This window comes from Grus americana, chromosome 12 (genome assembly GCF_028858705.1).
Source record: "Grus americana isolate bGruAme1 chromosome 12, bGruAme1.mat, whole genome shotgun sequence".
Lineage (NCBI taxonomy): Eukaryota > Metazoa > Chordata > Aves > Gruiformes > Gruidae > Grus > Grus americana.
Window position 1 is genome coordinate 3,018,080 of NC_072863.1, and position 13,373 is coordinate 3,031,452.

General features: G+C 36.2%; 1 protein-coding gene across 1 annotated transcript in view; it reads left to right on the top strand.

Annotated features, from left to right (window-relative positions):
* LOC129211951 (connector enhancer of kinase suppressor of ras 2-like) overlaps nt 1–13,373 on the top strand; it is a 209,535-nt gene that overhangs the window by 179,760 nt on the left and 16,402 nt on the right. Inside the window, exons 18-20 of the mRNA XM_054839775.1 lie at nt 252–427; nt 1,915–1,988; nt 9,103–9,174. Of these exons, the coding sequence (XP_054695750.1) occupies nt 252–427; nt 1,915–1,988; nt 9,103–9,174 (322 nt within the window). The remainder of the gene's footprint in view (nt 1–251; nt 428–1,914; nt 1,989–9,102; nt 9,175–13,373) is intronic.

Sequence of the window (13,373 nt, forward strand, 5' to 3'; positions counted from 1 at the left end):
GAGATTAAATAAACCATTACATAAACCAGGGCCTTTTAATTTTGTATTCATGCTGAAACCAAAATTGCAGAGCATTGTTGAATTTGGAAATTGTTCATTCAATCTCCTCTCTCTGAAACTGGAGAGGATTTGGCTGGAAGGATTTTGAATTGACTCATCATTAAAAATTAGTAGTGTGTTTATATTGAGGAGAAAAAGTTCTTTCACTCTTTCATTCGGTGAGATGTCTGACACTATTGTTGTGTTCTCAGGGAGTTCTCTAACAAGTGGGAGCAGAAGACGGATTTCCTGCAAAGACTTGGGGCATGGGGATTGTGAAGGCTGGCTGTGGAAGAAAAAGGATGCCAAAGGCTATTTCACACAGAAATGGAAAAAGTACTGGTTTATTCTGAAGGATTCATCCTTGTACTGGTATACAAACCAGAATGTAAGTAAACTCTGTGTGTGGAGAAAGCCAAAAATAAACCGTAAGCTTTATACTACTTTTGAATAAAGTTTATTTTTACTACGTGGTAGGATATGTTAGTGAACTGCCACATTAATTGCCAGGTCTGGGTCACTCTAGCTTGAAATATTTCAATTGCAATTATTTTTTAAAGTCTCCAAAGTCGATGTCCAAGCTGAATAAAATAGCAGATGTTCATGACACTCTTAAAGAAATGAATGCATCAGTAGATAATACTTTTCCACAGATAGTATTTTTTTGGACTAACATAGTGTTCACACTCAGCTCTCCTTAGTTTCAGTTGCGTGAGGAGATGTATACAGTGTAAACATTCATGGTAGTTAAGCATTATGTAAAGCAGATGGGAAAATATGCATTTGTAGATCTCTTTATCTGAAAGTTATTCTTATATCGAAGTTCCTCTTGCTTTTTGCTGAACTAGGCTGGAGTTTGCAGTTTCTCATGTGTAAAACGCTGTTCTTGGCAAAATTTTATTGAAAACCATTGGGCCTACACTTGTGCAATCTGCATATATGTAGGAAAAAATAATGGCGGGGAGAAGCCAAAAATCATTAGACTGCTGTTCTTCCATTTGTACACATTGAGTCTCCATGCCTGATCTAAACTGTGTACAGCCTGCTTTGATTACTGATATTTTAGTCCATATTTTCCATTTTCCTCAGGAGGACCATTTTACTAGCATAATTATCCTCAGTTTAGTACGTTCTTGTCAGCTTAAAGCAGTGTTGTTTCAGGCTACGGATGATAAAGACCTTCAGTTTTTGTGTTGTACGTTTTGTTTGTTTGACATTGTTACATGCAACGTGGTAGTTGTTATGTGTCCCACTGATTTTCAGTCTGTTGTTTACAGCCAATCCATAATTCACAGTAGACTTGCTAATACTTTTGAAAAATCTGCCTGGTGTTACTGTGTCTCCTTGCTTTGCCTGGTAAATTACTGCAAAATAAGCAAAAAGTGACAAGAGATACTTTCTAGTTACTACTGTTCGATTTAATCACTGGTCGGCTGGCTGTAGGAACCCCCTCAATTATTAATAGAAGGCAGATGGCCTGCACAATCATGACTTTAAAAGGAGGCATTCACTAAACAGTTTTAAAATGTAGATGATCTGATGAAGAAACTCAGAATTCTTCTCTGTAGCTATTGGTGTCTCGAATGATGTTCTAGATGCTGTATTTGGTGCTGAAAGGTTTTCTGTAATCTTCAGCAAAGGGGAATTAGGATGACTGCAGCTCCTTGAAGGAACTGTCAGTTTACTTACTTCATAAAAGGTACTGGTATTGTACGATGAAGTAAATACATTTTTAAAATAAAAACATATGGGGAAAATATGTTCAGTATTTCAATTGATTGGATGACTGTTCTTAGTATAAGACCCAAATGGCTACTGCTCGTTTCTCTCTTCTTTAACTGTTCTTCACCATCACTTTTTCTTCTCTTTCGATAGGATGAAAAGGCAGAAGGATTCATCAGTTTACCTGAGTTCAGGATAGATAGAGCAATTGAATGCAGACGAAAACAGTAAGTAATGTGTCAATTATGTTTATAAATTAAAGGATCATTCTTGGAAGTATATTATATATAGTGCAGAAAATTTACAAAGTCCAGAGAAAGAAGTTACACAGAAAACCCTGAAATCTGTAAATAATACATAATAGATCCACTTAAGCTTTAGTGTTTCTCTTTATTATAAAAGATACAACTTAATGTAAATTCCATAAACTGGCTTACAAAGAATTGAATAACTCTTTGGTCAGCTTTCCAGATAGCCCAGTTACAACAGTTAAATTAGTAAAGCAAAAAACAATGAACACATTAGGCAAGAGAGAAAACTTTCTTAGGTTCAGTATGGTCATCTTGATAAGCATCGAGTGTGCAAGAAACAATTCCCATAGGAAGTGCTATAAAAAACATCATAGCGAGGGATGGTGAATAGAATCTCTGTTTTCTCCTTTATGGCAGAAGCTTACTTACCCAATATTGTGTTATTCTCATCTGCTAAAATATTTAGGTTCCATATGCAAAATGAACGTTGCATTATTGCTTATGTGCATATTGCTACTAGTGCGTTATGCTCCCAGTAAAAAGCATATGCTAAGCTTTGTCGTGCTTAAGGCACGTTTAATAACAGGCTCTCACTGGAAATTGTTTGCAAGCAGTGCTGGGGTTGGAATGCCTAGCTGTCAACCAGCAGGTTTAACAGAACAGTTCTAATGCTTTGTGACTAGCACTTTGCTGTATCTCCTGAATTATTCGCATGTGTCTTCTGTACACTACATCTGGATTTTTAAAACTTGCTGCCATGAGGAGCTACGTAGAATAGCATTGGAGATATTCTCTTACTAAAGCTTTCCTACTTATACCTAAGCATCCTGAGTTTTTCTCATTCTTTTCCGATGAGTAAATGCAGTTCTGGTCTGAGGAATACAAGTCCTGTTGTACACGTGTAAAATAAAAATACTGAAGATGTGAATTACAATAGAGACCGCTCATCAGAAAATCAAACCTCTTCAATTGCTTGTTCTTGTCTGAAGGTATTATTACTGTCTGAGAAATAGAAGATGGTACAATTTATACTTCTATTACTCCTCTCAGCTGAAGGTATCGCTATAGAAATTAAATGTGAACAGAGCACTATAAATTCCTCTGAGGAATGAGTAGATATTAATAATGATATTGAACAAAAATACAGGAAAAATAATACCCTTTTGTTAGAATATAAAACACTTAACAAATTTCAGTAAATTAACCAAGATCAAACAGAAGGTCATTGTGCACAGCTAGAAATAGCTTCCAGAGCTTTGCTCTAAGCATTAGGACACATTTCCTCGGAATATTTCTTAGAGAACAATTTCTGCAGGGTATAGGCACAGGAAAAAGTCCGATTAACTAAAACTTTGCACACTACTGAAAACTGAGTACCTTCAGGCTTTGAATCCTTTCAAAAAATGGAGGTCCAGGGGTAAAAGTATAATGAAGATGTTAATAGTATTCCCTTTGTTCGCAGAGCTGAATTTCCCTTTGACTTCTTCCTCTGCGCACTATCATTTATATACTTTCCCTATCATAAAAACGGCACCTTACATTTGCCACTATTTTACCTGCTCCTCTGAAAACTGCAGAGCAAGTAAACCCAGTGTTAGGCTTGCTTACATGTCAGTACATCCAGCACAGATGACTGGAGGGCCCTGCTTGCGTCCCAGCCAGCTCTAAGCCACAGCCTCTCTAGGCTTCACTTCCACAGCGCTTGCCGATCCTCTTCTGTGATGTCTTACCGAGGACAGGACTGAGCAGGGTTGCCATTGCCTGATTCCACCGAAAAGCTCCTGGTGCTGGTGAGCCTAGGGACAACTTCCTGTGCTTTGATTCTTCTGCATTCCTTTTACAAATAAAATTAAGATGATGGTGATGTGACCCACTTTGACCTGGCATATTCTGGAAAAGTTCTAACTGACACTCATTATTCTCTCTGCTAGACTAGAGGGAAACATTTCAGTTAGGATTTTCTTGCCTCCTTTGCAGAGAGCTAGTGAAAGACAGATTTTACAGGATCAGTTCTTGCTTCTTTCCACTTTAGGATATCTTTTTCATTTAATAGGGGATTTTAGTAGGTGCTGGAATGTAACCTAAAATTCATTGCAAGCTTGAAACATGAAAATATAAATCTGGTTGTGTTCTTACTTCTATATGATTGAGTCCATTTTAACATGAATACAAAAGCTAGTAAAGCAGTTACCTTGACAGTTAATAAGGTCAGGGGAAAGAAGCCTAGTTTGTTCTTTTTTTTTTTCTTCCTCTTTTTGGTAGGTTCATTTGTTTTTAAATAATTGCCTGAAAAGTATGCTTAGTATTTTAGTGCATAAAGAAATCCAGCTAAAATCAGTGTTAGTTTTCTTTCAGCTCTTTCAAAAGCAAAACTAAGAACATTTTGGGACTCAGCTTGGATTTCTCCTCAAATTTCCGTTCTTTTGAGACATATCAATGTGAAAAGCTCAAACCTTCCTGAACAAAAACTTTGAAGACTTACTAGAATAACAAATAGATTTGTCTTTTCCAGTGTTTTGTCAGATGGGCAATGCTGTTACATAGAGTGACTGCTAGTGATGTCCATAGTATACATTGAATGAAGTAGCCTGAAGAAAGCTTTCACGAGAATATATAGTAATTGAATGCATTATTCTGTATGGTTTGATGATTTGCCTCGCTAATGCATTTAATGAAGGTACCCTGATTATTATACGAATCATGGCATTATCTCAGAGTGGTTTAGCTCTCCAGGCTATATTTGGATGTAGAATGACCTTGTCCCTGGAAGAGGAGTTTTCTCACATTGACACTGAAAAACTTTCCATTGCTTTTAGGCAACACCTGCATCTTCATGATTAAAAAGATCATATCGTATTAGAAATATTACTTGTTTAAGTTTTTGTGTGATGTGGCATGAAGTGAATATCACGTCATTTTCAAAGACGTGGTCGTTAAAATGCCCCATGATGAAGTTGATCCACAAGACTAAAGATTAATGGAACTACATGTATAATTAATCACTCTTAACTAGTGCTTTGCCTGAACTTCCAAAATCTCCACCTAGTGAAAATTTTCATTGTGTAATTAATGCAAATTTAGGTCTTAAATTTATGAGAGTATATGCCATGCTGTTGACACTTCATATTGAAACTATGCAGTCAGAATTCTATGTAAAATGTCATTGATATAGTATAGACATGAAGTTACATCTTAAAGGTTGCTACAGTTTCAGTAATTTTTATTACTTTTTCTGAAATGTACTTGAGAGTCGTGGTAGACAGCAAACCCAACTTGAACCACCGGCAAGCCCAGTAGATGAAGGGAGTGATTATTCCTTTTTACATGGTACTCACTACACCACAGCTAGGTTACTGCATCCAGATTTGGGCGCTCCAAAACAAGCCAAAGGTAAAAATACAGGTATCGTTCTTCTGCATTATTCATATTTCTCTACACATTTCTCTGTACATATAGAATTATTTCCCTGGAGACTTTTCTGCAGTTCTTAATGGTAGTGTATTTAAATGCTTCTCTAATAATCTTTGTGACACTTCTGGGAGATGAAGATGGATTTATTGTCACATTTTGCAGCCCAGAAGCAGAATTGCAAAACATTTTAAATCAAAAGTTCCCACAGAATTGGGACCTCCATTTCATAACAATAAAGGCCTGCTTTCTTCAGAGTATGTAAATACATAACAGTACAATACCTTATCGCAGCTGTAAGTGCTCAGCATTTCAGTAAATTGTCAGAATATCAGGCAAAAAGATATTAAGAATCGTTCGTGTAGTAACCAATTAAGTCTGTTTGCTGTGACTTAGCAGTGCGGGAGTACTACTTTGCATAAGCAGGAAGACCTGTGGCATTTAACTGATTTACCCTTGAAAAAATTCTTGCACTTTCTGCGTTTTATGACACATTCACAAATTCTGTAACAACTGAGTCCTACAGAAAGTAGCCTTAACTGTTGCATAATCCTGATTCACCTCTAGCAAGTCCACTCTGTAACGTAATTGAGATACAGTTCCTGTGAGAATGTGATACTCAAATACATAATCATAAATTGTATCACATTACAAGAGCGTACTGGGCCCAAATTTAAATTCTGTTTATTGCACTGACTCTGACATATTCTAACTGTTAAAATGTTGACTTTGAAACGCCAATATTGGCATTTTAATGCTTTTATGTATGTAAATTTTCTGTCTAGGAAAATAATCCTATTTACAAGCAGAAACTCAATCATGTGATATTCTAACAGGATTAATCAAGAGGATTAGAATCTTTAGATCCACCACATAATCCTCTCCAATTTGAGCCAATGCTTTAAATCTCAGAACTAGAAAACAGTTGGACAAATGGAACAGCAGAAGGTGGAGATGTTACACAGAGTTCAGACCAATGGAAAACACATAAAGACATACACAAAACTATTTCACCTTTCTTATTCACAGATAAATATCATCTGTTTTGCTAGAGCAGTTGGAATTGCTGGCAGTCAGCTGGCATAAGGGGGTAAAAAGTTCTGCATGAAGAAGTAGCAGACTAAGAACGATAATAATATTTGACACTAAAATCATACAAATCGGGTAAAAAAATCATAAATTTGATCAGAGTGTACTTAGAACTATATTTATATAATGATCAAAATCTCTTGCATTAAAAGCTTAACATCCGGCAGGTATAATTAACAAGCCTATGCCATCTAGTGGGCGTCAGAAAAGTTTCCTCCCTATTCGCGATTTCTCCTGCACTCACTATTTTCATTTGCAAAATACAAATAGCCAGAGAGACGAGGACCTGCAGTTGAAATATCAATGTCCAGGTGTCAAAACAATGCTTAAATACCTCTCAAGTCTCTTTTCTGGAATTACGATGTTTTATGGTAACCCTCTGTGCAAAGGTAAACTTACCCTTAACATAGCACTAACCTCATGAAAAAGGAAACTGCACATAAATACAACTCTGCTGTTATCTCATTCGTCTGTAGAACTTTTGTTAGGAAAGCTGGTTACTGTATGCATTTGTATTAATAATACATATGAGAAAATCAGCGTGCCCAAGTGAAGCTTCTTCAGCTTTCATTTTTGTCTCTGAAAACTGCAATAAATCATAGTAATTAATAAACCACTCATTTGCATGTAAGCTATTAATAGTGGAAACGTTGCATCACAGGTTTTTCATAATGCCACGTGTAATGATTCCTAATCTAATTCTTACATCTGGTAATTACCATATAAATGTCAGTTTTTTAACGTAAATGTTATGAATGATAGTAGGGGGGTTTTAACATTTGCCAACTAATCAAAATAATAGGCTTTAATGCTCTGACTTTGTGGTTTCCTTGATAGCAATACTTCTTTTAATTATATTCACACAAAAATCTTGTAAGAAGTATGATTATTGTTCTTAGCAGTTTTCAAATAACTGCTCAGCTGGGGAAGAGCTTAGGGATTATACCATATAAAAGCATTAATAAAAAGCATTTTTATGTGAACTATAACCACCCATGCTGTAAGATTTTGAGCTTGATTATTATCTCATGCCTGTAGTTTGAACAGATGACAAAATAATGTAGTGATGTCTGTATAGAGCCAGCCTAAGGTGAGAATCAGACCCTGTCTCATGGAATCAATCAGCTAGAATGGAATTGCACTGGCCAAGCGGCTGGTGACGGAATCAACGTTTGAGGCAGGAGAAGGAATATTAGCAATGCACAGAGCAATCGCACTCTTACAGCTGCCTTTTGTCATGCTACTGTTCAGTACCTCAGGTCAGTGCAGCCAAGAATATAGTATGCTATAATATTGTACTAGTTACACAAGTAAACCAGTAGACTTTTAAAATTAAGTTAAACTTGTTGTGAAATACTTTTGGAACTGTTTCAGTGATTTCTAATTTAACTTGCACTTTTCAAAGCACTTCATTCTATAAATTAAATTTTGCATTAATTTAAAATCACCAAAGGAGCAAGAAGCCAAATAACTAGGACTTCTCGAATCAAAAGCTATCTATAAGAATGAAGTGTGCAATAAAGAAAAATACCAGGATACACAGAATTGACCATGAATTATAATTTAACAATAAACATAAGGTTTAAATTTAAATATTGGCAACCCTGTTATTTGCTAGGTGGACAATGAAGAAGCATTAACTATTAATGACTCATGTTGATTGCAGGAAAAATACAGCAAAGATTAGTAGATTGAAATGAAAAGTACTTGGGATATGGTTGGGTTTAGAGTAACTTGACAAAGCACTTGCTGGAATTAGAAGTGACTATTTAAAGAGGTAAGAGTATCCAAGGAACTTCTTTATTATTATCTACTTCCAAACAAAGCAAACCTGCCACTTCTGTTCCCTAGAACTTTCCATATTGCTTCTGTTAAACTCAAATTGAATGAAGATTATAATTAAGGATTAAAAATATATTGTGTCAAATTTAGTAAACATTCCTGTATTTAGGTTTATTCTAGAGATCTTACAGTCTTATGATTAAGTAAAGAGAATTTGAGTGTTGCATTTTAAATGCCATCTCCAGTTGAATGCAATTACTGGCTAGTTATTCATCTTTATATTCCTTCTCTTCCTCATTTATTAACGTCAAATAAAATTTGGATAAGTTCCTGTATATCTTCAGAATCAAAGTTACAATAAAGATACGAGACAGTTATAAGTTGGCAGCCCTCTATATTTCTTTGAGTAGGACAAACCACAGTCATCTAAACATATGAAGAGGTGGAGGGATCAAACTTATTCCTTTAGAGATCTTTGGAATACAACTAATATGTACTTAAATATGGTCAATAAGATTTTTCCAATTCACCCGAGAAGTTTTTAGATGTATAACATCACTGGTTATTGAAAGGATTGACATTTCTAATTCAAGGGCTTTTGAAATTTTTACAAAGTACCAGTTAGACTCGCAAACAGATCAGTAGGAATCCATCTATAAGTTTACCCAGCCACAGATTCAGACTGAAGATTCAAAATGCCTATGAAACCTGTAACATGCCGAAGAATTGTAGAGCAGGTTGATCTTGTGTGTTTGTAGACAGACTGATCGAAAGAAAAGGTATTTTTTTATTCTTTGTGTTTATTTTATAGTGCCTTCAAAGCATGCCACCCCAAAATAAAGAGCTTCTACTTTGCAACAGACTGCCTTGAAGAAATGAATAGGTAAGTTATGTATTCTTTATCATGGTACTCCAATAACTGAAAATATTAATTCATCTCGTACAGAAGTATAATCTTGGAACATGATGTAATGCTGATTGATAGTGTTCTCAGTACAGTCTGCTTAGTCCCCCCTTGATTTTAGTATGTACAGCATTAGATCATGTGGCTCATTTTGTTTGCTGAAATTTTCTGTCGTGCCACATGGTGCAATTCTGCAAAGGTGTGTAAGGAAAGTTAGTTGTGTTGGTCTCATCTGCGTTCACTAGAATTTTTGTTTGTTAATGGATATATTTTTTTATGGATCAAGGCTAGAAAGATTAATGTGGGATAAAAGTTTCTGGTATATAAAAGCAATGAATACAGACCAAAGCGGTCTCAAGAGTATGCCCACACGATGGGATAAGATAGTTTTAAGTCAGCTCTGCTGACAAGCCACAGTAATGTGGCATGACCTAGAGCCAGAGAAAAGCAATTTGAAATATTTTTTTTTAACAGGAATGGGATTGAACTAATGAGATAGATATACTTATTTTTCATGCCAGAATTTTTAAAAAACTCACATGCACACCCTCAACGTACAACAACAAAAAAACAGTAATAATTAATTTTATTCATTGCATCCCTATCCTAACAAGGAACAGACACTAGTGAAGTTCAAGTGTTGGCATTGCCGTGTGTTTTTAAATGTCCTTGGATGTGCTGAGAAGGCATTCAAAACGACTGGCCGAGGCCCTGAACAACCTGATCCAACATTAAAGTTGGCCCTGCTGTGGGTGGGGTGTGGGAACAGCTGACCTCCTGAGATCTCTTCTAACCTAAATTACTCTGTGCTTCTATTTTGTGATTCAGTGATGAATAGGTTAGATAAAGGTGGGGAGGTACCTCTGATCCTCAAAGGCAGAGTCAAGTGTTCTACCTCCTCCTGTTACTTCAGTAAATTGTTTATTCCCAGCTGAGGTACAAGACAAGGACACATGGGACAATGTTACCTTACTTCGAAGTCTTAAATCTTTCCTGGCACAGACTGCTAAAACTTTGAGATTTAGTTAATTCTTTGTGTTCGCAGACTTAGAAAGGCTCAACTACCTCAGGATACAGCTGGGCATTTTTCTTTGAAATATTAATGCCTACAAATTATTTTTAAATTGAACATTCTGTGGCTTTCATGGCCCTTCAAGAAATCAGGGTGTTGATGTATAAGACTGGCTGTATTGAAACATTTTAGGCCAGTTCATCATCCACCGATGATGATGAGGTTCAGCTCTCAGGAGCATCTCACTGTGGCTAGCTGTCATTTTTAGGATATAAATTTGCTTAAAAATATTTTTTCCAATGTTAATAATGTTCCATTGTTCAGTTATGTAATGTGGCTGAGATTTGTTTGGTCCAAAACAGACGTGAGGATCTTTTACTATTTTTAACTATGCGTGGTTTCCCCCTTGATTTCAGGTACTTTGATAGCTATGATTTGTTGAAGTGCCATTGATCATATCTTTCTATTATACCATAAAATGTTCTGACTCAAGGAAAACCAGGAAGTCTTGACATACATTCAATAAACTGCTCTTACAATATTCATTGATTTTTCTCCACTGGGGAGCAAACGAAGCTGTCTTTATGACAGTTTGCAGCCTTTGTGGAGAGGAACAGTTACAAAGGTGCCAGGATGCATTTTCATATCATACTGCCATGTTAGTTTGGAATTTGAGAGCCTTTTCCCTCACTTTTTGGATCTGCTTCCCATGAGAAAAGCCAAAGGGTGAGCTTCCTCTTGAAGTATTTTTTTACAGTATTTTTCCTTCAGAAATGCTGTTGCTGTAGAGTAATTGCTATTCACTCCCCAGCCCAAATGATGAATTACTATGCTCCCTCTGCAAAATCCCTGGGCATCCCCTGCAGCCTTTCCATGCTTCCTGGAATTCCTTCTCCCACATAGCCTATGTGAAATGTGAAATGAGTAAGCAAGATTCATAGATGAAAAATGTACTTAAAATACTAATTTCACAAATCTCTGCCTTCCCAGCAAATTGCTAACCATGTAATCTGAGGAAATAGGGCAAATACTCTGCGTGGTATCTCACGCTCCTGCTGTCACCGCAGAATTTAACAGGATTTTCTATGCTGACAGAAGGATAGATCTTTCACGCTGAAAAGTAAAGGAGTTGTAATACGGAGAGGAACATAGCATTTCTTTATTCATGATGTGGGGAATGTATACCATTTCTTCCACTGCATTTACCACCAGCTTTTGTTTTAACAGCTGTTTTTACAGTTTCTTACTTCAGATTAACTGTTTTATATTTTTTTCCACTCCAGAATATATTAATCTGCCTTTAATACTGTGCAGATTTAATAATAATGCAGTGCTGTTGAAAGAATTGTATACCAATGGGTAGTAATTGATTTGTATGTAGAAGACAGAGTTACTCTGTTGCATCTGAATTTTGCCTGCTGTGTTGCATAGTGCAGACGGACTTCCCTTTGCAAAATTAATGCTCCTGCTGTTTTGTCAGGTCTTACATGAGCATAGTTGTGTTCTTAGAAATGGATTAATAATGAAATTGATGAGCTCATCTTTCGCTTGCCACCATCGCAGGGTACTCCAAGCTTGTTAAAGGCCTTATTTCCCAGAAGTACTTCATCTATTACCATACCATGCATAACCTGTTTATGGCTTTAATACTCCTAAGGAAATTGGCATTGAATTTAATATTCAGTTGTTTTACAATATCTACTTTATTTAAAACATTCATGTGATTGAAGTATGCAGTGCAGTACATTTACAATTTCCTCATGGGCTCCAGATATTAAATTTAAAGAAGTTCTTATTTTAGGCTGAATAATTTGATCACATTTGATTTGAATAACTGGATTAACTTCACAATTTTAATAACTCCCATAAATCTTTTGCGTTCATTCAAAAAATATACCAAATATCTGCTCCGCACTGAAACAGAATGATGATTGATTTTTAGGGGTCACTTCGAATATTTTCCGAGTAAAGACCTGAAAGATGCAAACACAGTATTTCTCTTAAAAAGAAACTGTTTGAAAATTGAAGTATTCTGAATTAAATCTCTATTGATTATAAGCAAATTTCAGCATGCATGTCCTCTGTATTTTTATGGATGGAATATAACCAAGTGCATTACTCAAGGTTTTCCTTAAAACATCCTGTTTATTGCTGAAATTCATTCAACTGTCTTCCTTAAATTTTGGGCATGTTAGTCTCCTTGACAGATCTTGGCCAACTCAGATGCTGGGCCAGCATGAGTGCATCTTTAACAGTTTCAATTTTCTTTCAAACTTCACTTACAAATGAGCTAACACTTAGGAAAAGAGCTTGGCAATTAAACATTTCAGACATATGCCTCTCTTTAGATATTGCCCCTTTTAAACGAGAGTTCCTGGAGAAGTGAGCAGGAGAGTAACCATGTCAGATCTGTCTGCCCTAATTTAACAATTCTTTAAGAAATAGAGCCGAGTAAGCTATTACAGAGCTCTTACTCCCCAGTCCCTTACCTGCTGAAAAGCAAGGAAATAATTCTGCAGAATCTGAAAGGTACTTTTCAAATAGAAATCCCTGAAATGGAGCTTCCCAATGGTGGCGTAAGTAAACAAACAGCAGGTTTTCCCCTTTTTCCTTTATGTTCCTATAAACTTGTTTCAAATCCAGGAAAAACAGTCTGTGCCCGAGGCCACTTCAACCCTCTAATTTATTGTTCTTACGTAAAAGCTCATAAGTTGCAGCACAAGTAAAACAATTTTCTGATCAGAATTAGCTGCAGGCCCCAGAGACTGGATGAAACCATGATGTATATGGGAGTGAATAGTGCAATAGCAGAGCTACAGTCTGGGGAAAATACTACACCAGGAAGTTCTAGTACAGAGCTGTAAGTCTTCAAAATCTCCTTTTTTTGGCTAGCCACCTAACTCCTCCATTCTGCAATTTATAGGTTACTTGCCATGGACTTGTGAACTACCATTTCCCCCTTAATCAGTTTGAGAACCACTGGCTTATGGCATTACACTAGAGGGGTTCCAAGGAGTTTGCAATACACAATTGTAATTATCCAATATGCAATCCAAATTAGCATTCAGGTGTGAGTTTATCCCGAATGCACAGGAGTTAGGATTTGCATTGGCTTTCTGTAGTCATTTAAATTACAAAATTAACTCAATTAAATTCTGCTGTAAAT